The 24,517-nt window shown below is 42.8% G+C and overlaps 2 protein-coding genes across 9 annotated transcripts in view; one reads left to right on the top strand and one right to left on the bottom strand.

Moving 5' to 3' along the window:
• The window catches only part of CEP63 (centrosomal protein 63), a 59,309-nt gene extending 59,107 nt beyond the window's left edge, over positions 1-202 (top strand). For all 6 annotated transcript variants that reach the window (XM_075570280.1, XM_075570282.1, XM_075570279.1 and 3 more), the window contains one exon: positions 1-202. This exon is cut by the window's left edge and continues 417 nt beyond it. The gene's annotated coding sequence lies outside the window, so the exon portion shown is untranslated.
• A 1,905-nt stretch (positions 203-2,107) lies between these two features.
• LOC142465882 (uncharacterized) lies at positions 2,108-19,892 on the bottom strand. 3 transcript variants are annotated; one of them, XM_075570286.1, is made up of 10 exons: positions 19,680-19,892; positions 15,289-15,351; positions 11,207-11,281; positions 10,971-11,042; positions 9,215-9,297; positions 8,525-8,633; positions 7,759-7,876; positions 6,645-6,833; positions 6,271-6,461; positions 2,108-5,281 (listed from the first exon to the last, which is right to left on the bottom strand). In XM_075570286.1, exons 1-10 carry the CDS (start codon positions 19,789-19,791, stop codon positions 2,886-2,888), a joined length of 3,408 nt encoding a protein of 1,135 aa, XP_075426401.1. In that variant the 5' UTR covers positions 19,792-19,892; the 3' UTR covers positions 2,108-2,885. The 3 variants fall into 3 exon arrangements, with proteins under 3 accessions (XP_075426401.1, XP_075426400.1, XP_075426402.1); XM_075570285.1 differs by having other exon boundaries at positions 7,759-7,894; XM_075570287.1 differs by lacking the exon at positions 11,207-11,281 and having other exon boundaries at positions 7,759-7,894.
• Positions 19,893-24,517: the final 4,625 nt, after the last annotated feature.

Consider the following 24,517-nt stretch of genomic DNA (forward strand, 5'->3'; position numbering starts at 1 on the left):
TGATTGATTCCTTCTGCAGCAACTCAAGAGAGTGGGAACTGCACCGTTATTTTAGACTTATTTGCAGAAGAGGGTGCACAAAAGCAAGGAGAGGATGAAACGGGTGAAGGAGAGGTTGCAGAAGTATGAAGGCACGAGAAGGTTATTGGGCTGTAGATTTGTGCAGAAAACAAAATCCAGACACACCGGCTTCAATATAGCAAAGGTAATCAGCAAAAAGAACCAACGTTTTGACTGCCACGCAGTTTTTGTCATGGTGGCAGTCGAAACGTTGGTTCTTTTTGCTGATTTAAATTTGCTATATTGAAGCCGGTGTGCCTGGATTTTGCTTTCTTCGTGTGATTCCCTTGGGACTTTACAGGACTGTCCCTCACACCCGTGTGCACCGGCACGTGATATCTTTTTCAAACAGAAGAAACGTGTGCCAGACAACTTCTCTATCTGCTGTAGATAAGTGTGACAGTAGTGTACTGCTGCATGACTGTTATACAGATAGATACGCCGGCTCTGTCTGATGCAAAATGTATGGTGACGAGACACAAACACTGATAGTGTATCTCATAATCTGTGTGTGAAGTGTCTTCCCTGTTAACTCATCCTATTGCTCCATACAACGCCTCCTTTTACTCCATAGTACCACTCCCTGTAACTACCCTTATTGCTCCATATAACTGCTCCCTGTAACTTCATCTATGACTCCATATAACCGCTCCCTACAGCTCCTCCTCGTGCTCTTTATAACCGCTCCCTATTACTCCTTCAGTAGCACCTTCCACTGCTCCATATAATGAGATCCCTCTGATTTCTCAAAGCTTTGTCTAAATGACTATTTTGGTGACACTTAACACACAAGGTTAGTTTTACAGTGCGATATACCCACTCCAGTATCCATGATACAGGTTGTCCGCTTTGTAGATGATATTTAGGCACAGCAGCAAGTAGATATAAATATTTGTCCGCCATTTCCTGTATAAACCAATCCTTAACACCTCAAACGATTTGACGAGCCTTAAGTTTTATTAAAGTCTCGTTCTACTTTACTACAAGAGATGTTTATTTTATTGCGCTTGAAATGATAAACCTTCTCCACTTTCCTTGCTGGACACCTCTTCTGAAACTGTACGTATCTCTAAACCCTTTATATGTATTTATATAAATATTTTTAAATTGTAATAAATCATTTTTAAATATCAAATTGTCTCCCATTTGTTCCATGTTTGACATAATATTTAGCTACAAAGTGGGCTACAGATCGACTTACTACTAATATTTATCACTATAGATCAGGGGTTCCCAACCTTTTTTACATTGTGCACCCCCTGCTAGAAAATATTTGTTCTGCGAACCCCGAATTAATAAATCTTCTTGCCTACACAGACTATCACTAACAAAACTGTGTGACCGATCCCAGGCAGCATTGTGTCCTGAACTCGTGGAGGGAAACACACACACTTAGTAAGACCCCACACTGCACCACAGTGTGCGCAGACAGCATGGGGGTTGGGGGGGTATAGCTGTCAATCACTGCAGGAGCTGCCAAAGTCACGCCCCACAATGTCTTGCTACTGTGGATGCAACACATTGTTGGCAGTGACTTTGGAAGCTCCTCCTGTAATTGACAGCTATACCCCCCACGCTAAGGTGCAGTTTGGGTCCTTACTAAGTGCACAGTTCCCACATGGGCTCAGGAACCCGCTATACTGCCAGGGATCCGGCAGTACAGAATTTTTGGTGGGAGAACCCCTTTGAGACACCTCACACACACCCGTAGGGGCTCGTGTAGCCCCTGTTGGGAATCACTGGTCTAGATGATATGGGGATCCCTCATTGCAGTAGTAATATAGCAATCCATGGTGTGCATACATCCATTTTTGTATGACCGCTATTATTGGAATCATGGTGAAGCTGATAATATTTCCACTAACACAAGCAAAACGCTGTGATGCAATAATGACGGTTAAGATGCATTTGAAAAATGCCTCAAATTAGCAGTGACATTATTGGTTAGAGCCTAATACACAAGCCCCAAAAATGTTATGATAAAAAGTGAGCCTTCATCTAATAATGATTTTGCTCTTCGTAGATGAAAATAATAGTCTTGAAAAGAAACTTTTCACTTTTTTCTTTAATTGAAGTAAAAAAAATCAGTCAGCCAAACAAGTTTACTTACAAAATGTGGATTTACCAAAAAACAGACAGACATACAAGCTTTTAAGTGAAATAATAAACAAAGCAAGTTGTTATTTAGAGTTTGTTTGCAGCATAGACATATTTCAGTGTGTTGCTAGGTTGATCTCCAGCATTACAAGAGAACAAGAATCTAGACCGTTTACCAACATATAATAGTGAAAGATCTTTTATTAAATCTTCCTTTAATTTAGGATGATACGATACAATTAACAGCATTTCAAAAGTCTATCTCCAACAAGCATAACAACAGAATATACAAGACAAGCGGCTTTTATACCAGGCTAGGTAAAGAATCATACTTAAATACAGTAAGGATGCTGCAGTATAGTAACTTGGACAGTTTGAAGCACCTAGAAATGTCACAATGGCAGTAGTAAAAATGATGCCCCACTAGTATTTCTCTGTATTTAACAGAGATATGTAATGAGGGTAAAAAAGGCAATTTCTAAAATATGTATTTTTAGAACCATAAGTGAATTCTCTTCATTGGCAGTCACTAGTTTGAGTTGCAGCCTTTAGTAAGTAAAACATTAAGGTACCTGTCAAACTTTAGACCAAATTGGCTGCCCATATTGAATGTCCACAACCTGGGCTAGTACCTCTGGCAGTGAAAGTGTACACATGACTATGATTCATGTTGTAAGGGAGCTAACACCTCAAGACAGAGGGTCTGGCTTATAAAGCTAAGGGGAAGGTTAACGCTCAGAAAATCTGTGGGATCCCCCGCACTTTACTTGGTAATTTAGCACCAGAACATAGCTCTTGTTCAGATTATTAGTCACCAACACCTGAATGTCTTGACTTCCTGCTGTGTTGCAGTTTCCCTCCCAGCATCCATCTGCACCTAGGGTCAGATGGCAGGATCTCTTGCCCTTGACACAGACAGCTGCCAGCCCTCTGGCCTTGATTTTGAATCGTACATCGCTGTTGGCTGACAGAATCCCGGTCAGTGGCTCCATCAGTTCGTAATTGGCCTCCCAAGCGTTATATCTCAGTGGGAAGACTGGCCACCTGACTTTTGCATTGGAGCAGCATAGGAGGTAATTGCAGGCATAGTCATAAACATTGCTCTGGTCGGGCTTCTTCTTACTGCAGATCTTCAGCACGTAGCTTCCGGCGGTGGGGAGGTGGATCTGAAATTCCACCCGCCCCTCCCTCTCCACTTGGAATATATGCCTGCTTCCTGCTTCTTCTGATGTGATGTCATCAGCATGGAGTGTGGCCATGACATCAATATTTTCATCCAGTACAAAACTGACTAAACAGCGACCATCATCTGTAGAAATGAGAGGCTCAAGGTGGGATGGCCGAACAAGGCCTTTCTTCTCAGAGAGCCAGCTGGGTCCAACAGGGTTATTTAGCTCCTGTGGGAGCAGAGGCCACTTCACGTGGGTGTTAACACAGGAAACCAGATAATTACAAGCAAATTTGAAGCTTCCCTGCTCTGACTCTGTGTAGATCTTCAGGACGTATGTCCCAGCCTGTGGTAGCTGTACCTGAAACTCCACTCTGTTCCGTCTCTGGACTTGCAGAATATGTCTCCTTTCTGCCTCCTCTGTTAAGAGCACATCTTCAGACTGCAACCTTGCAAAAATGCCCATCTCCCTTTTGAGCTTGAAAGCCACAGAGCAGCGTCCATCTGTAGAGTGTATGACCGGCTCTGCATGTGACGGCTGGAGGAGGCCTTTTTTCTCTGACAGCGTGCTAGGTCCAACTGGGTTCTGGAGTTTGCTGGGTAAAGCTGGCCATTCGGCCTCTGGGTTAACACATGAGATGAGGTAGCTGCAGACAAACTCATAATTTCCAGGCTGGAATCTGCTATCTGCATAGATCTTCAGGTCGTAGGAGCCGGCTCTGGGAAGCTGGATGTGAAACTCAACCTGACGCTCTCTCTGGATCTGCATGACGTATCTTCTCTCCATTTGTTTGTTCCACTTATTATCATCACAGTGCAATGTGGCCAAGCAGTTCATCTCTCTTTCCACAGTGAAGCTTAGAGAGCTGCGTCCATCAGGACTATTAATCACCTTCCCTGGCTGTGAGGGCTGGATGAATGCTATTTTGTCTGCTATATTGCCAGATCCCACCGGGATCTTCAAAGTAGCAGGAACCTCTGGGCAGGTAGCCTCATTACTAGAACAGCAGAGCAGGTAATTACAGACATATTCAAAGTTGGTTGGCGCCATTTTGCTGTCAGCAAAGATCTGGAGAATATAGGAGCCAGCTTGAGGCAACTCAACCTGTAGCTCAATCTGGTTGCCTCTTTGGACCTGTATGACGTGTCGCCTGTCTCCGTGGTCGATCAGGGACACTTCATCCGAGAGGAGTGCAGTGAGAAGTGTGATATCCTCCTTTAGCATAAAGGAGACAGAGCAGTGGCCATCCGAGGTGTAGATAACAGGATCGCGGCTTGACGGTTGTAGGAGACCTTTCTTCTCCATTAGTGCAGTCGGGCCAACAGGATTCTGCAGCTTCCTTGGGAAGGCTGGCCATGCCACTTCTGAGTTTGTACATATGACAAGGTAATTGCAGATGCACTCAAACTTTCCTGGGCCTATCGAGCGGTGTATTTTGAGGGCGTAGTATCCTTGCTTAGGGAGGTGGACCTTGAACTCAACTCTATTTCCACGTAGGGTCTGTAGCACGTATCTTCTCTCATCCCCGGGTTGGATGTGGTCAGAATGTAAAGTTGCTAAAATAGTAGTCTTTTTCCCCATTGTGAACCCAACAGTGCAACGTCCATCCTGGGTGTTGATCACAGGGTCACGGCATGTGGGCTGGAGGAATCCCTTCTTTTCTGTCAGCCAGCTTGAGCCAATTACAACGTCCAGCTCCTTGGGAATCCTAAATGTGGCGTCCACAGACCCACAGTGCAGGATGTACTCTATAACATTATCGTAGCTTTCCTTTGCAGTATCGTAAGGCTTGGTGTAGAGCTCAAGCTTGTGACGCCCAGTCACCTGAGGATACACCTCCAGTTGCATCCCATTTTTTGTGAGAGTCATCAGCCCAGGCTTTTCTGTGCTATTGAGGGTGAAAGAGAAGAGGGCAGGAGAACGGCCCTCAATTGAAATGGTGGCCTTTCCATTTACTGTAAGAGAGAAGCAAACAGCAGAGTGACTAGTAGATTCTACTTCGAAGTACAACTCAAACACAGTAATACAGGATCCTTCATAAATCCCCTTACTCTTCCAAGCAAATTACACAAACTTGATTCTCCTTCCATCTGTAAGATGCTATACAGTTTCAACGTGCCTATATAAAAGGTGGAACTTGTGACAGGGATTTAATTATTTCCTATACATAGCACATGGCTGTGACACTAGCCTAATTTACTAATGATGAAAAAGAAATTAGGGCGCTAATATGAATAATCTACAAACATTGACTTAGGTTTATTATTTTACCTTAGTGTAAACAAAAATATTTTGTGTTTTGCAGCCGAGGTGAAGGGGGTCTCTAGCTCCCTAAAGTGATAGACAGTGGAAAGAAACACCTTAGCGCATAAACCTAAACATTCAAAATTAGATTAATTTCAACAAAATCTGGGGGGGGAAATCAGCAATGGTGATTGGGCAAATAGATCACAGAGAGTCCCGAGGACAAAGCATGAAATGCTAATATATGCATACAATTGACATTTATTAATTTCCCCTAGTTGCTGATAATGCTATAGAAATTGAGTTGCAATTTCTATAGCAAAATCAGCAACTAGGTGAAATTGTATCAAGGTTCAGGCTTTACAAATGTGTTATTATTGATGTAATTGTTAACATTTTATTGTGTTTTATTTGTATTTTAATACAGTAAATGTCAGTTGTATGCATATATTAGCATTTCATGCTCTGTCCTCGGGAATCTCGGTGACCTATTTGCCCAATCACCATTGCTGATTTTTTTCAGATCTTGTAAAAATTAATGTCATTTTGAATGTTTAGGTTGATGCGCTAGGCTAAGGTATTTCTTGCCACTAATTTGCTAATGACACGGGCCCATTTACTAAGAGCTACTGTAGGACACTAAAAAGACTGTCTCAAGCAGGGTCAGAAAAATGAATGGGGCATCTTCCCATTACCGTACCTGTTTCCACCAGAAGAGTCTCCGGATAGGACACGGTCAGCCCAGCATTATAGAAGCTGCTCTTACGACGCAGGCTTCCTTCAAACTGCTTCAGGGACAGGGGCACCTGCAGCAGCTGCCAGTTCTGGTTATCTGGGAAATGCTCCTCTATGAAAAGCGCCGGGTGAGTCAGGAAATAGAACTCGTTATACCTGCGCAGAAAAGAGCAAAGAGCCACTATGCTACCATGTCGCTGACCATTGTACTCTAGCCAGAGGGCGAAACTTACTTTAGTGGAGAGTGCCCAATATATAGCAAAATCAGCAGCAGGTGCGTGCATTTGTAAATGAAAGGAGGAGGCTGACTTAAATGCTCTAAGACATGTTTCCTCTTACCGGAAGCAAAATGTATTACTGCTGCTGTCTGCAAATCCAGCTCCCCATGTGGTGTCCAGCAGGTGCCACCTCCTGTTTAGATACACTGCGTTCCAGGCGTGGTTAGTCTCCCCTGAGAATGTCTGTCCGACGACATAACTGTAACCTTTAGAGTAGCCCCCGATTTTTAGGCACTGAATACCTGCAAGGCTGGAGGAGGGAGGCAGGGTTAGAGCACCTGCACACACAGGACAGGGTTTACAGAAGTGGGTAGGTTTTTATAACCTTAAATTAGTGCTAGACCGTGATGTATACAGGACTTTATAGGTGCATTGGGCCATATATACTAAGCAGTGCTATTACAAGACACCTGTTGCCAGAAGACCACTTAGGGCCCATACACTTGTATGGGTCTGTAAGATGTCCTATTAAAATAGCCCTGCTTTGTAAATATGGCCAATGTTTCCCCGCCCTAAGGCTAGGTCCCCAGTACGTTCTACAATTACCGCCCCTCAATGGGGCTGGGCCCACTATGTACCTTGGCGCGCATTTGGCAGCCGCGCTCTACGACCAGTTTTTGCAAAGACATCAACATTGTATTTACAACATGCAATGGAGGGGTGGCCACGCCCCCCGCGATTCAGCCAAGGAGAGCGAACCAGCTGCGTGAGGTCATGGCCACGCCCCAGCAAAACCCCCGCCATGACACCCCCCCCCCGTCGCAATCTCCTGCAGCTAACAACAGACCGCGGTTTCCACTCGTGCACACGCCATCACCCTGCCAGGCACCCGTGGTACAGTGCAGGCTGGGACCGCGGCCGAAGAGCTTCCAGTCTAATTATGGTCGCTCAAGCTGCGTGAGATAGTACTGATATCAGCTCTCCTCCCATCCCACCTCGCTCCCCCCAGTAGATTAAATGTTTTAAACTGTGTATAGCAGAAATCCAACATCTGATATTTCTAATCCCCTGGTACAGTCATGAGAAATGGATCAAATCCTGTCTGAGGTTACAATGTTGGCCCGGTTAGTGACCCTGAAGGTCACAGTGCCTGTTATCTCTCAATGGAAATATTGTACAGTAGGCTCGTGCTCGGTTAAAAAGGATTTTTTTTCTTCCACAATATTGTATTTTACCTGCACATGTTCTCAAACAGGCCGGCATAGCCTTCACAGGCCCCCTTCCCAGTGTGCAGAATTTGGCTGGGGTCACCTGACCTTTTTGACTTGTTTTCCAGGCCCTCCAAGTCATACTCTGAAAGGGGTGTAGAAGCTGTGAAATTGTATTCTCACGCTAGCAGCGCCACGTGTTTCACCAAATATGTGTGTGTGTCTTTATTTGTATAGCGCCATTAATGTACATAGCGCTTCACAGCAGTAATAGTTACAATCATATAAATAAGATATAAATACACAAGCATCAACGAAGCAGCAGCAGCAGCAGCAGCAGGGCTGACCACATACACACACACACTGTGAGGAAATACATCAACTAATCCTTGCACAGTAACGTTGGAATAGTTCATCACTTATTACAAGGTAAAGCTGCAGTGCCACTTCTGCCAACTTGGGTGCTCCATTTAGACGAATTACATGTCCTGGTACATATCCTCTTACTGGAAGATGCCACCCTCCCGATTAGGCTATATTTCTGACCTTCATAGTGTTTGGCAAGTGTCCCATCTCTAGCATCACTTATTCGTGGCGAAGTAAAATAAACCATTACTAATATATCTCCTAGGCTAGAGAATGCAGCTAATGTAATTTGTTTCATTTTCTACCTTTTTTCTAAACTTTCAGTCCCAGTTTTGTCTAAGTTGTCGTACTTTGTCTTTCTAAACTCTGCAGGGAGTCCTAGGATAGAGTGTGCGCTGGCTCTGAGACTTGAGAAACCCATACTTACCTATGTGATGACAGATCCACATCCAGATGGCCCGGACTTTCTCCATGTCTGTGCGCGCCACTTTTAGCAGGGTGCTCACAAGCTGTTCCACTGTACTCTTCTTTCCCACCTATGGGTATTTGGACATCGTCAGACAGTTTGAGAGGAAGGGGCTTTACTGGTTGTGGCTACAACTTGCTGCTTAGAAAACTCACACCTGTTTGAGTGTCTGATGCTAGAAAAACAAAAAACGTACACTAAAAGGGCCTTATTCTGTACGCTGCAATATTGCAGTTTTGCCAATGTCCCACGGAAAGCCCCTCTGACTTCAATGTGTCAAAACAACGATCTCGCAGCTTACAGAATAAGCCCGTAAAACTAAACTCTTACACTCTAAAACTAAAATCTAATTGATGGATACAAATGAGATGGGGTGAAAAATAAAATATATTTCATGCAAATATGATTATCAAAGTCAGAAACATTGCTGACTGCCACTGCCTGACATTGAGAAGACATTGTCATTGTATTTTTAAATACCTATAGGAAACCCAATATCATTTCACTCTGTAATCTCCGTTATGTTTTCCCTGTATAGTACTTAGCTTGGTAGATATTTCCATGCGTGTAGATGTATGAACATAGAATAAACCATTACTACAGATCTCTTCCGAGCTTGTGTGCTATTGTGAGTGAAAGAAACCCACATACCTGCACCGCATAGGCATCCAGTTTTTCAAAGTTCTTCAGGTTGACTGGCATTGATTTTAGGTTGGATTTATCCCAGGGATAAGCTACAAAGAGATGGAAAGCTGCATTTGATAGATAAACTTCATCTAATCCAATCTTCTCGAGCATCCCCAAATACAACATGTTTTTGGTATTACCAAAGTAATACTCAAATCATATAATATAATTGCGTTATCATGCTGGCTAATTCCTTGATCCTCCATAAACTCCAGTATGGCTGGGGAGAGGTTGGAAGACCATTGCTCTAGGCCATTACTTTTTGAGAACAGTTGGGGAGATGCCAAGGATTTGAGGATAATTGAAAATGTCTAACATAAAGGAAGTTATTGTATCAGAGGTGGTAGAGGATTCAGTGCCACATGTATTAAGAAGTGCTACACCATAAGTCGCCTTCCATGCAGGAATACACCTTATGACCCTACTGTATTCAAGTGAATGTTTCATAAAGGTCCATGTTTATTAAGCAGTGTTACTCCATAACACAAAAAGGTAGCTTAGGCCTGGGACATGGTGCAGGGAAGAGCGCTGGGCAGCGCTGACGCTCATGCTCTCCTGCAAAAGCAGGAGATTTTTCTTGTCCTTGCATGAGCGCGCTTGTGTGCCGAGTGGGAGGCGAGCGGGAGGCGGAGCAGGAGGCAGGGCTAGCGCGCCACGTCACGGCGCTGACGTCACGGACTGCCATTGGCTTCTGGCAGTCACGTGACCGGCCCTGCGCTTCCCTCAGCGGCAAAATTTAAACTTACCTGTCTCCTGTATTTCCACGCGCCTCCGCACACCTGCGGATGCGCCGTGTAAAGCCGCGCAGATAGGGATAATGTTTCCCCTCAGCGCGGCTCAGCACGGTCTTTTTGACCATGTCCAAGGCCTTAGAAGAAAAGTGATTCCTTTTGTTGGTGCACAGCCTAACTACCCAATTGTAAAGGGTATCTCGAGAGTAGCTAGTTTTAATGCAATATTGAACTCATGGGCTAATTCATTAAATTATATCTTTAATTAGAATTATTAAAATAGAACTGCTACCAATGATAGCCCTAGTGACACTTAAAAAGTTAGAGCGTGTAACTGTGTCACACCTGATGTGATAACCTGGCTACTGTCAGGAAAATGTGTGTATGCAGCACAGTGCAGCTCTCATACAACCTGGTAACAATCACTTGTAATGATATGGTGTTGTTACTAGAGATAATGTGCTCCCAACTATGGCAAACATAGTGTAAGGGAACCCTGTTTATAGGAGCCAGTCCATGTTAAAAGCCATATTTATTAAGTGGTGCTATACCATAATAAGGCATCTTTTGACTTGTTACGTGATAGACCCATAAAAGGTGTCATACAGTGCAGTAGATATGGCGCAAAATACTTTGTAACATCTATGGGCCATCATAACGTCACAGCTAATGCAATGGAAATTTTGGAACAATCTAGTTTTAGCAAATGGGACATAGACGCTGACTTCAACGTGGAATCGTTGATGTATCGAATTGAGAAAAGTGGCTATAGCCTCCAAACCAGCCCTGGTACCCATAGCTCCAGGTCGATTGGCTCATTCTATGTGAAGTGAACAGTTATGGGTGTGGACATGCAGGTAGAACAGAAGGGAGGCTGAGCACACCAAAAGAAATGCAATAATTTATAAAAAGTTCATATAATTGACTGATTACAGTCACAAACCATCCGACGTTTCGGTATACTAACACCTTCTTCAGGGACATCTTACCATGAAAGTCTTTGGAACTGGGCTGTGGAGACTGCTCCCAACTGCTACTATTCACTGGAGGTTCTCTAACACCTGCAAACGATATGCAAAGGCCCACCACTCAGTAAGATCTCCATCCACCTGAGGTCCCATTCAAAACACTCAATGGGACGCATCAAGCAAACTCTATATGCCCTGCAGTGCTCATAACTCAGGATAAGTTACCCTAACATACACAACAATAAAAACCTGCTTACCTTTGGGGGTTGAAGGCCTGTTAAAGAGCTGAGGCTTGCTGTTTTTGGGGTGAATCTCTACACGCATATGGCTTCCTGATACAGAGTGAGACGGTGTTAGAGTTTAGCAAAGGTTGATCTTGATGGACGTATGTCTGTTTACAGCCTAAACTACTATATTACAATAGTAATAGCATATTGTATTTGTTGCAATAACAATAAACTGTGCTACTATAGCGTGAGGTCTACCGGAGAATGTACACTATAGCATATATTGAACCAGATAAACATGAATCTACAATATTAAAACAAAATTGTGAGCTAAATAATAATTCATACTTTATTTTATTTGAATCATATGTTGTTACGGTCTACATTTTGCATATCATTTAAAAAAAATTCCAAATAAATCATCAGCATCTTTTCTTTGCACTTTCCAGCAAAAATGATCAAGATGTGACTGAAAATGTTCATTGCTGACTTAAGAATGCGTATTTTAGCATCCAACCATGACCGTTCAATTGCTTGGGTATTTGCTCCAGTATCAGGGTCCACATAATAGTTCTGGTGATTAACCGTCAAATGACAGTAATCACTGGCATTTAGATTGCAATAGGCCGGCCATTCATGAGAATAATAACTGAACCAGATTCACATTCCCGCTCAATGATGGGGATCAGTCTTTCTGTTGCAAGTAGAAATATCGACAGTCAGCAGTTTCTTCTGTCAAGATTATTGTTGTGTAAAAGACTTTCAGCAGCATTGTAAGAGGTACAAGCTGAAGCAGAGCGCCATCTAGTTGCTTCAGCTGGAGTAGCTGCAAGCACGAGTGCCATCTAGTAAAGACTGCACCCACAGTTTGGTAGACCACAGATATCCAGATAGACCTCACGCTATAGGAGCACCCAATAACCATGAGGTAGCCATGTAGCCAATAGAAAATGGCAGCAGTAGGCACTGACAACTTTCTGATGCAGGGATAAAAGAAACAGGGGCAGGTACAGGTGAGATGAAGATCCGTGGCCACATCAACATAGTCAAAGAAAAGCAGCAAGTCCTGACGCACTTCAGATGAATTCCACTGTACGTTTGGGAAACTTTGTGCTTCTATCACTGTACCCATCACTCTGCATCAAATAAATCTAGGTATGATTGAGCCAAGCTGTGTATAGTGGAATGAATCTGAAGTGCGACATGACTGGCTGCTTTTCTTAGAGTATCCATGCAGCCAGCCACCTGTGGGGTGGAATCCCGATGCTCACGGACAACAGCCTTACATTTCTTATGATGAGGATTCTGGGTATGACTTGAAAATGAGCTCACAGTGTGTGCGGCTGTCTGCTTGCTATCTATTTTGAACATGGGTATTTCCCCGAAGCCTTTACCTGCTACATTAGCTAGCAGTACGAATAATTTATAACATGCATGGAATAGGCCATAATGCTTCAATATTATAGCGTTATGAACACACTCGGCTTTGAGAATACAGGTGCACATATTGTACACTTAGCACACACAGGATTTTCCTTTACATACGCAGTATATACCAATGTTGTTCTCGTTTAGTGAATCTGGCACATAAAAAGGTTTATTCCCTTCCCCTAATCAGATAATTCTTTATAACATTCTGCATTGGCGTCACTAAAGCACTGGAGGATTCTGGGTAGAGCACAGAACTGGGCATCTTTGGGGTAAGGTAGTCCATGTACCCTAGTCTTGATTCCAGCACGAGGAAATGTTAAATACGCAATCCCTGTTAGATTGCAAATACAGTATTATGAAAATAGCTGAGCAATATAATTGCCTTCCTGAAACAAATGTAACTGGGACTTAAATCAAACATTATTATTATTATTATTTATTTGTGAAGTGCCAACATATTCCACATGCGGTACAATTGGGTTACAGAGTGATGTAAATTACATACCAAATAAGAACAAACATGCACAAACAGATACAAAAGGTAATAATGAGGGCCTTGCTCATGAGAGCTTAAATGTACAGGGAATGAGGGACAATGTTGAAACAAAAGTAGCTGCCTAGTGTGGGATGGAGTATGCCGTAGTATGGAGTATGGTCCAAGCCGCACTGCCAGGCTCAATAAGTTTTAGGGTGTGGATGTTCTAAGGCAGGGGTGCGCAAACTGGAAGGAGCAAGATTTTTTTTTAGGGGGGGGTGTCGGCGGTTACAGAGGCCTCGCGCTCTTCCCCAAAGCATTTAAATTAAATGCCAGGGGACCTCGCAAGGCCTCTGTAACTTACTTACCGTGATTCAGCCGGCTTCGGGCGATGTGTCGCCATGGTAATGCTGCATCAAATGTACCCGCAGTGTCATTTGACGCCGGCAGTAAGGTAAGGGGGGCGCAAGCATCGGGGGAGGGCAGGCAGGGGGCGTAGCACCAGAAGTTTGTGCACCCCTGTTCTAAGGCATGGTGCTCAACTCCAGTCCTCATGCTCAAAAATAACAAATCAGAAGCTACAGTAAACCTTTTTCTGGCTTCGGCTCGCATTCCACTCGGATTTGAAAGTTTGTTCCAAAGGTTTGACTTGAACTTAGTTTATTTGAAAAGGTAAGTAGGAATTTAGACGAGGGTAATACAGTTGATGTGGCCTACTTATAGTATGCAAAGGCTTTTGATACGTTTCCACACAAGAGGATAGTGTACAAAATAAAGAAACTTGGACACGGTAGAAATATTTGCCCCTGGATTGAAAACTGAGTGAAGAATAGACAACAGAAAGTTGTAATAAATGGAACTATTTCAGGTTGGGCTCAAGTTTAGTGGAGCACCTCAAAGATCGGTACCGGGATCCCTGCTTTTTTAAACTTGTTTATTAATGACCTTGGGGTTGGCATAGAGAGCAAAATCTCCATCTTTGCTATTGACACTAAATTGTGTAAGGTAGTAGAATCAGAGCAGGGTGTAATTTCTCTCCAGAAGGACTTTGATATACTGGAAACTTGGGCAGGTAAATGGCAGATGAGGTTTAATACATAAACATGTAAAGTTATGCATTTGGGGAACAAAAATAAATAGACATCTTACAAATTAAATGGGGATAAATAAGAAAAATCCTTGATGGAGAAGGAATTAGGAGTGCTTGTAGACAACAGGTTTAGCAATAGTGCCCAAAGTCATGCAGTAGCTGCAAAGGCAAACAAGATCGTGTCTTGCATTAAAACAGGCAAAGGATGGAGGGGAAGTAAACATAATTATGCCCCTTTATAAAGCATTAGTAGGACCACACCTTGAACATGGAGTACAATTTTGGGCACCACTCAATAGAAAAGACATTATTGAACTAGACAAAGTGCAGAAAAGAGACACCAAATTAATAAAGGTGATGGAGAATCTGATTTATGAGGGGAGGATGGCTAAATTAGATTTGTTTACATTAGAAAAGAGGTGCCTAAGAGGGGATATGATAACTAAATACAAATATATTTGGGGACAATACAAGGAGCTTTTAAAAGTACTATTCATCCCAAGGGCAGAACAAAGGACACAAGGTCACCCGTTACGATTGGAGGAAAGAAGATTTCACCAGCAACAAAGGAAAGGGTTCTTTACAGTAAGGGCAACTAAAATGTGGAATTCATTACCCATGGAGACTGTGTTGGACATATTTTTAGAAATTAAAGGTATACAGGGAGATACCAAATAAGTAAACAGGGGGAAGATGTTGATCCAGGGAGTAATTTGATTGCCAATATTTGGAGTCAGGAAGGAATTTATTTTTCCCCTTATGAGATATCATTGGATGATGTTTCACTTGTTCTTTTTTGTTTGCCTTCCTCTGGATCAATATACTGTAAGTAGAAATATAGGATAAAGTGTCTGTCGTCTAAATTTAGCATAGGCTGAACTTGATGGATGTACAGTATGTCTTTTTTCAACTTCATCTACTATGTAACTGCAGTATGTATCTATGTAACTTCCTAATGCACTCCGGGAAGCTCGGATTTCAAACCCATTCTTATTAGGAACGCACTATTTTAACCCTCCTGCAGTTCAAACACGGACTCCTTCTGTTCAGAGGAGACCCTAAAAACACAGCAGAACAGCTCGAATGGGGAGTAAGTGCAAAGTGACATTGACATACCTTGGCTCTCATAGCTACTGATGATGTGTCTGTCCGAGTGAGGCTGCCCCAGTGCTGGTTTGACTGCAGAAGACAGAGAATTGTAACCATTGGGCAATGCATTAACCACTTTGCTTCCCTCTGGGATTAAGAATAGTAGTAGCACTGTGTATAAATGGTGCCGCTTATAAGCACTATTTTTTACATAGTGCTAACCTTGAGCAGAGCAGCGGTCTTTGGAATTACAGCTTATAATCATTTAAAATACAGGGATGTGATACAAGGTTAAGAGTAAACATATGAGAGTTTCTGTCCTGCAGAGATTACAGGCTAATGTGGTATATCTTTTAATTCACCTTTGTGGCATATAAAACAGTGTGTTTATGTTTCCAAAATATCAAATGGGACCAGCACGTAAGCCTGTCGTTATTAAAATGTTTGGGGATAAAAAGAAACAGGAGTGGGGGTGGACATGAGCGCTGCCGTTTAGGAATTGCTGCTGCATTCTGTATGAGTACCGAACAAAACCAGTAAGGAGCGAGACTGTCTTTGTGTGACAAAGTTGCCTGTTCTGAGTGACATCTGACAGTCCTGCTATTGTGACTCAGTTACTAATTACGACACACACTACTGGTTCACGGAGTTATTAATTAAATTGCAAAAGTTCCAGTTGGAGCACTATGGGAATTTCCATTGAAGTCAACGTTGATCGGCACTATTGCAGTTTAGTGAATAACCCCCACTGGGCTCAGTTGCTATGAACTGATTTGAGACGCTGCCGGGTACCCGCTAAAATATATTCACTGGAAAAGTCACAGGCGCTTAGCCAAGTAATAATCATTTGTAACGTTTGCTTAATGATTTCAGATATGCGCAATAGTGTTGAAAATGAAGTGTAATGTGTTAAAGTCTCATACCTGCGATGCTAAAATACCAGGATTAAGAAAAGAAATCCCATTAAAGCCATAGTTTTCTTTGTTTATTCTCAGATAAATCTAGTGGTCATTTTCTACTTCTGTGTCTTTGATTCACTTACTTTTATTCATGTGGGTCCAACAGAGAAAAGCACACTTATAAATACGTGCCTTTCACAAGAGAAAAGCAAGTCAGGAAAGAAGACAGCCGAGGTTTTAAACTGTTTTATTTGTTTTTTTTTCTTCTTCTTTAAATCACAATGCCGACCATTTTAAAGATTCCTATGCATTTTTTTTATTTTTATGAACATGCCTCCAAAATAGAAAAACACTAAACAGTTTTACATAGGAATTTGTGATAAAAAGGGAAAGTAAAGCCAGTCTCTCTCTCTCTCTCTCTCTCTCTCTCTCTCTCTCTCTCTCTCTCTCTCTCTCTCTCTCTCTCTCTCTCTCTCTCTCTCTCTCAGTCTCTCTCTCAGTCTCTCTCTCTCTCTTTGTAGAGGTATCTGTACCGTGTTAGCCAAGCTTAATAATCAAAAATGAATAGACGATACCGTTCTGTGGCTAACGAAATCTTTTATTTGTGTACGCTTACCAGATACACTGATCTCTTCTTCCGGCGATGTTACTATGAATAAAGCAAGAAAGGGTTTTACTTAAAAACAGCGCATCCTGGAATGTATCTGACTGAAGCCTATCCCTCCCCCCTAAGGAAAACACTCCCACACACACCTTTTGTAAAGCGTTGTATACACTGTGGGCGCTTTATAAGTTTATATTTACACACACACACACACTCTTACATCACTAACATTCAGGGACAATTTAACACCTTAAGTCATAAATCGCATACTGCACAGGGAAGAGGGATAGGCTTCAGTCACAGATACATTCCAGGAAGCGCTGTTTTTAAGTAAAACCCTTTCTTGCTTCATTCATTGTAACATCGCCGTAAGAAGAAGAGATCAGTGTATCTCGAAAGCTCGCACAAATAAAAGCATTTCGTTAGCCACAGAACGGTATCGTCTATTCGTTTTTCATTATATATATGATTATGTATGGTCTTAGCTGCCTAAGTTTCCGTTTGACCTTCTTCAGATCCCGATTTTATTCTTCATGAACACATACATACACACACACACACACACACACATACACACACATACACACACACACACACACACACGTATCTAATATCCAGCACTCCAGTAATCAAGGTAGTAACAGCTGGTGCCATATAAATAAACAGTACAGGCATACCTCGCATTAACGTACGCAATGGGTCCAGAGCATGTATGTAAAGCGAAGATGTACTTAAAGTGAAGCACTACCTTTTTTCCACTTATCGATGCATGTACTGTACTGCAATCGTCATATACGTGCATAACTGATGTAAATAACGCATGTGTAACAGGCTTTATAGTCACCCCGCTTGCGCACAGCTTCGGTAAAGATAGGGAGCCGATATTGCTGTTCAGGACGTGCTGACAGGCGCATGCGCGAGCTGCCGTTTGCCTATTGGGCGATATGTCCTTACTCGCGAGTATACTTAAAGTGAGTGTCCTTAAACCGGGGTATGCCTGTATACAATACAAGTGGTGAACTGGTAAAAAGGCAACAGCACTCAGCAATTCAAAAAAAGATTTATATTAGTATAAAGCAATACTTGCACATGTGCAAGTATTGCTTTATACTAATATAAGTCTTTTTTGAATTGCTGAGTGCTGTTGCCTTTTTACCAGTTCACCACTGGTATTGTATAATATATATCTTCCGGTTACCACTGGAAGAAGAGATCAGTGTATCTGGAAAGCTCGCACAAATAAAAGCATTTCGTTAGCCACAGAACAGTATCGTCTATTCGTTTTTGATAATTAAGCTCGGCTAACACGGTACAGATACCTCTACATCTATATATGACAGTAGCAGCTACTCCAGATCTTGTTGAAAATTATTTATTACAATATGCCAACATTTCTCAAGTCATGAGAAAGGCTCCTTGGAGCTGAAACGTTGACATTGAAATAAATATTTGTCACTTCTTCAACTAGTCCTGGAGTGCCTGCTACTAGAGTATCTTCCTTTAGCCCTAATTCTTTTGTAGCTAATGCACCCGTGAGTATTCTAGTATGTAATGCAGTATCCGAATTGCGCTCAAACCCAGTGATCATGGAAATATTCAAACCACATGAAGCTTAGTATAAAATAAATGCAAAAACTCAGGAAAAATGATAAAATTATCAAAATATCAGTGCTTTAGTAGATGTCCACTCTAAAATAGCAACACAAATCACTGTATTGTGAAGTCGTTCTCTGGTGCTGCTTCTTCATGGATGATTGTCCAACTTCTTGCATGCCCCAAATCACAAACAAATAGAAGAGCACACAAGAGCACTGCTCATGGTGTAGCCGAGGGGTGGCCAATTCAGGATCTCAAGGGCCACCAACAGGTCAGGGTTTCAGGATATCCCTGCTTCTGCACAGGTCTGAGCAACTTGTGCTGAAGCAGGGATATCCTGTAAACCTGACTTGTTGGTGGCCCTTAAGGACTGGAGTTGACCACTCCTGGTGTAGATCGTTTTATTCAGTATCACGGAGACCGTGATGATCACGCAGACCAAAGGCTGGACCAAAGTTGATGTGCTCGATGTGCTTTTATAAGGGGAAACTTAACGTGTGAGTGCATATGAATACGTTTCTATCCGATTATCTTTCAATGAAACTGTCTACGCTATGGGGAGTGTTTCTGTGTGCGCTTCTATTTTTTAATGATACATACAGGGCTTTTTTTTTCTAGAAAAAAAAGGTGAGGGAATTTTGACATGAGGGTGGGACCGGGTGGGGGATTTATTCTTGGACATGCGCAATAATATACACATTTATTCCCATTTCAAAATCGTCGTTTTGAATCAATGTTATTATTTTTGTAATTAATAATGTTTACATTCTAATTATTTTATAAAACATGTAAAAATGTGTGTTTTAGATTATCACAATAATGCTATACAATTTGCCACATATATATATATATATATCTATATATATCTATATATCTATATATATATATATATATATATATATATATATATATATATATATATATATATATATACACAACATATCATGTTTTTATTTTGGCTTATTGGAGAAAGGCATTTTAGAAGATAAAATGCCAATGCCCTCCCTCTGTCCTATTCCATGGGAAATTATCAGGCAAATATAACTTCCTCTGATCATTAGTGGGGTTGCCTCCCCCCTTATTCCCAAATGAGTTGCTCACTCCCGTCAAACTGCTCCCTTCCCTGGTGCTGCCCATATCAAAGATGGCGCCCCCTGCCAAGCTGCAAATGACTGGCCCCTTCCCACTATTTCACATTGCAAGCATGTTCAGGCGGGATCATGAACCCCCCAATACAGATCCCCCCTTGTGCTGCAAGGGCAGTAATAAGGGGGTTTCAAACCCAACACCTCTCTGAGACGCATTTGCAACGGTTGTACCTGGTGTCTGGGGGCCGGGGTCCTCACACTTGTCCCCTCCCTTGTCCTGCGGGTGAACCACAAGGAGCAGATCGATGCGCACCGAGGAGCCGCAGTCCTGCCTCAGCTCCATGGCAGGTGCTTGCAGGCGCCGGGCGGCCACCTCAGGCGAGCACAGGGGACTTGCAACAGGCTCTCTGCACCAGCCCGAGGCACGCGCCAGCTTTTACTTCTCAATCCCCTCGCCTCCCCCCTCCCTCCCTCCCCGTCAATCCAATGCTAACAAAATCCGGCTGCCCTGGCCAGCTTTCCATTAGCACCCCGGGGAAAGGAGACCCGGAGGGCTCCGTGCTTAGTTACTCTGATAGCTGAGACCCCCTGGGGATGGGGTTTCCTCTCGCTTTCCTCGGGACATGTTTTTAGCAGCAGTTTGCACACCTGTTGTGCATTATGGTGCCAGGCGCTGCCCCCTGGCTGGGGGGAGAGGTGCTGAAGAGGGATCCTGGGGAAAGGTGCCAAGCTGATACCTCATTTCAACTTTCAACTTTAGTTCTCTCCCTGCTGTTTGCGGCTTTGCTTTTCTTTCCTGGAAACGCAGAGTCTAATAAGCGAATTGTAGCACCAGCTGCAGAGCAGTAACTCACGATCAATAATGTCTTTGATGTAAAGATGTGGCAACGCTCACTGGTTTTCTGATACCCCCCCAAAAAAAACCACAGCACTTTTGCATAGAGATTCAATTCCCACCCCAGAACTTTACACCACCCAACAACCCCAGAACCTCACACCACCCTCAGAACCCCACAACCCCTTAATCTCATTGATTTAGGTCCTTGAAGGTTGATATCTCTGGGGCTATACAGATGTGTCTTGGGCTATTATATAGCCCAGTATTCTCCGCTGGTTTTGTATAAACGTTGAATATTTTTGGTCAACTGCATCAGCAATACTGCACCAATGTGGACTAAATGTCACAACATATTTCTATGCCATTGTCACTACCAGACAGTGAACCTTTAGAAAAGTCCCCTTTAAAAATCCTACGGAAATAAAATATCTCAACGGACACATCAATTATTTGTCAGAAATAGAAATGAGTTGAGTTAATTAAGGGTCATCATCATCTCTAAGGCTGGCTCCATGGTGAGCGCTCGCGACCGTGTGCGTGACATCACCCGCGTTTTAGCTCCAGCGATTTGTGGCCTGGGTAGACGCGACAGGGAGGCGTATCAGGGGGGCGTGGTCGTGACGTCACAGCTGGTTCGCCCTCAACCGCCCACGTCCGCCGGCCGTCGTGTGAGAAATCAGTTAATTTTGTCTCGTATTTCGGGAGCTTTTGAGCTCCGACGGACGCGGCTCTAAAGACAGCCTCATAGAAGCACATATAATTGATCTCGCGCACTGTCGTGCGGTGTCGCTGACCTTTTACGCGACCTTACAGCCAGTCATTTGTATGCATACATCTCTCTTTATTTTTATAGCACATCCATGTACGCAGAAATATTGTACAATATCCAATACAGGAATTATCCTATTACATGGGGATAAGTGCATGAGAACTCACAGTACAAATAAGTGGAAAGTAGACCCTGCCCCATAGAGATTATAACCTCAGTTCTATGATGTGTGATTTACAGAAACAGTAAGAGTACTTCAATGTGTATCTATTAAGGGCACGGCCGTAGATAATGTAGATGTGCTTTATTTTCATAAAGGTGGATTTTCTGATGGGCCTCGAAGACAGGGAGAGGAGAAACACAGAGAATATGTATGTATTTATTTATCAAATGTTTTACCAGGAAGTAATACATTGAGAGTTACTTACCTCTCGGTTTCAAGTATGTCCAGAGTGGAATAGGATTTCTAAATCCGTACAGTTTTAGTTGCTGGTGTTTCAGCTCTGCTTTTGTGATTTATAATGGCTGCCAAACGGGGGCGGATTGCAGGTAGATACCGGCCCGGGCGATTCCTTCAATAGAGGCCCTCGTGCAGCGTCGTGGCGTCATGGTGCCGTGTTGTCATAGCAACGCATCGCCATGGACATCACATTATCATTGCAACATGTCATCATGTGATGTGGCGGTGTCATTTGACGTCGGGTCGCCATGACAACGTGCTGCTGCAGGAGAAGATGCCACTCCGAGAGGAGGAGGGAAAGTATTGCCAAGAGTGACCGCTGGACTGCTGGACTGCTGCATGGGAGCCGCAGTACCGGCTCACCGGGGGAAATCCCAATATGGCAATCCACCCCAGCTGCCAAATCCTACAGGTCTCACGGGCCAATAGGAACCCACAACTGATGTTGCGGTTTCCTGCTCCAAAATCCAGGAAGTAAACCAGCAACTAAAACTGTAATTATCTCAGGAACCGGAGGTAAAAAGTATCCTGGGCAGGATTGCGGCTTTAACCTTTACAGTGACATTCACTGGATGTCACATGGCACCGCACAATTGTGGCCCTTATGTAGTTTAGTGGACATCATGACTTTTCTCCACCCCCCCTGGGATTTTATAAGATCAAAGGCATCTTTAAATTCACTTTCTTTTTCAAGTGCCATTTATCCCTGTAGGGAGCTTGGATTTCTCAGGTGATGTTTATGTGTGACCCACATTCTGCAAGGAGAAAGACAGAAAACAGTGGCTGATGGAAGCCATTCTAAAATTATCCGGTGCATGCATCCGGCAGGAGGATCTGTCGGTGAAACAGAGCTTGGCTGTGATCCAGCGAGAATGTTAACAACTGAGGTTGAAGGACTTGTCTTGTCACATGCAGGATAGCCACATTTATACCTATGGTTTGAGAGCTGTTATGCACACCAATGTAAACCAAACGCAGGCTATTGTCTGCTATGCCGGACTCATCGTTGTTTAATTGCCACACCTTCTACCTTTACTGCTCTGTCTCCTCAAAAACCTTTCTCCCTCACTGCCCCATACTGTACCTGTGGAAATCCCTCACACTCGGTATGTGCCAAGAACATTCTCTCCCCACCTTCAATTAAAATCTGAAAACACAGCTTCTGAGTGAAGCATTTCAATAGTATGGACTCATGACAACTTCTCCCCACACCCACAGAGACCCTTAACTATCATGGCAGTGCCATCCACTTCCCTACTGTCTCCACAAGTCTCCCAACAAGCCACTTAGATTGCAAGCTCTCTGGGGCAGACGCTACATTTTCTAGTGTCTGGTAGTATGTGTATTGCATGTGTTGTATTCTAATTCCTTATATTCTTTCATATTTCTGTTTTAAGTGCTGCATGTATTGTGTGCGTTATATAATAAGAAACATACATATATACGAGCCACCAACATATTGCTTGAAGCAACTGAATTAAAAATTGCAACAAAAACACCATTCTATGCTTCTAATGCAGTGTGGAAGTGAAGTCATCAAAAAAGCACAACGAGATAGATGGACAAAAATTAAATGTCAGTAGAGTGCCTAAGGATAGATTGGATGCCTAATATAGTTGGCAACTACACATTGAAGGACTTGGCAAATATTCCTCACCCCACCAATATTTGCAAACATTTGCCCATCTCTGCACACAAAGAGGGCCAGCCCAGTAATTTAGAGCAGAGATTGACCTCTTGACTAGCTCAGTAATGGATCTGATCCTCCTGCCAAAACATTTCCTGCAGAGCGGCCAAACTTCCATAAAGAGAAATAGATGGAGGAGGAGGCTTGGAATGAGGCTGTAACCAGAGCTTAGGAACGTTAAGTAAAGGGATTCCTCTCTTTAGCCGCTGAGCACAGGGACATGGGGTTTATATCTCTCTCTATATATACACCTCGGTAGCACTTGTAAAACTGTTGTGGAACTGTGCAGAAAACCCATCCAGAAGCTGTAGAGTTAGGCAAACGAGCTAGTGTTTATATACTGATCTTCTCATGTTGCTTTTCAGCTGCAGAGCTACTAATATATGGTGTTTAGACAGCATCTTGCAGTTCCTATGAGCATTTGCGTGTATTATACAGGGGCATCCATACAGCTACCTAAGGGGTGGAATCCTTGTAACAAACCTATTGTGCCCTGATAGGCATGGCATTTTCTGAACAACATATATACTCAGAGGGAGTGATATATTTCCTGAGGGAGTGAGAACATGGTATTGTTTGCAACCAATTACATATGGGTGGTCACCTTGACTGGTGTTTTGGTTTGGATTGTAATCATTTTTCTGTGTTTAGTATTTGGGAGAACTTAATTAATTAATTTTTTTAACTGATGTAAAAAAAAAAAAACTCCTTAATTTTCTTTTTCAAATTTAGAACAATTAGACACACACAAAAAAAAAATCCCCAAAAAGTTCAACCAAAAAAACACAAGAGTAACTAAGTGTGTATTTTTTTTTAAACAAAAAATAGAAACCAAGCATTAGCCTATCTTGGGTTTTGGCTCACGTTTTGCTCGTACTTGAAAATTTGCACTGAAGTTCGAATCAAACGCTGAATTCTCAAGAGTTATCAACCACCTTTGCTTTTCCTCTTTTCACTCCCCAGAATCCCTTGTGAAATCCACCAGCAAATTCTTTAATTTGAAGAAATATCTATTTGAATAAATTTTTGCTCGGCCCCCAGAGAATCTCCACTCTTCTAAATTTCATACAATTGGACTGCAAAGCATCGCGGGCAAGAAAGGGGGTAATAGGAGCACTTTCTAAGTCTATTTTTGCGTTTGCTTCACAGACGAGCACCAGAAATTCATTGTGGCAGGATTCCATCCCAGTGGTGGCTGCATGGAAGACTGAAGTTTAATTGCAAGGCACTTTGGACATGTAAAGGTTGCATGTGTATGTATACGTTACTATTGTACCACTGAGCACTGCCATGCTTCAACCACCGAGATAATCAG

Source organism: Ascaphus truei, chromosome 14 (genome assembly GCF_040206685.1).
Source record: "Ascaphus truei isolate aAscTru1 chromosome 14, aAscTru1.hap1, whole genome shotgun sequence".
Taxonomy (NCBI): domain Eukaryota; kingdom Metazoa; phylum Chordata; class Amphibia; order Anura; family Ascaphidae; genus Ascaphus; species Ascaphus truei.

What these genes read in the sequence shown, in the direction of transcription:
- LOC142465882 (XM_075570285.1), bottom strand. Translation starts at nt 19,791, where the DNA reads ATGGAGCTGAGGCAGGACTGCGGCTCCTCGGTGCGCATCGATCTGCTC. An exon ending in CAGGCCTTCAACCCCCAAAG is followed by an intron (nt 11,043 to 11,206) that starts GTAAGCAGGTTT and finishes TATCGTTTGCAG; the next exon opens with GTGTTAGAGAACCTCCAGTG. An exon ending in CTGTTTGAGAACATGTGCAG is followed by an intron (nt 6,834 to 7,758) that starts GTAAAATACAAT and finishes TCCCTCCTCCAG; the next exon opens with CCTTGCAGGTATTCAGTGCC.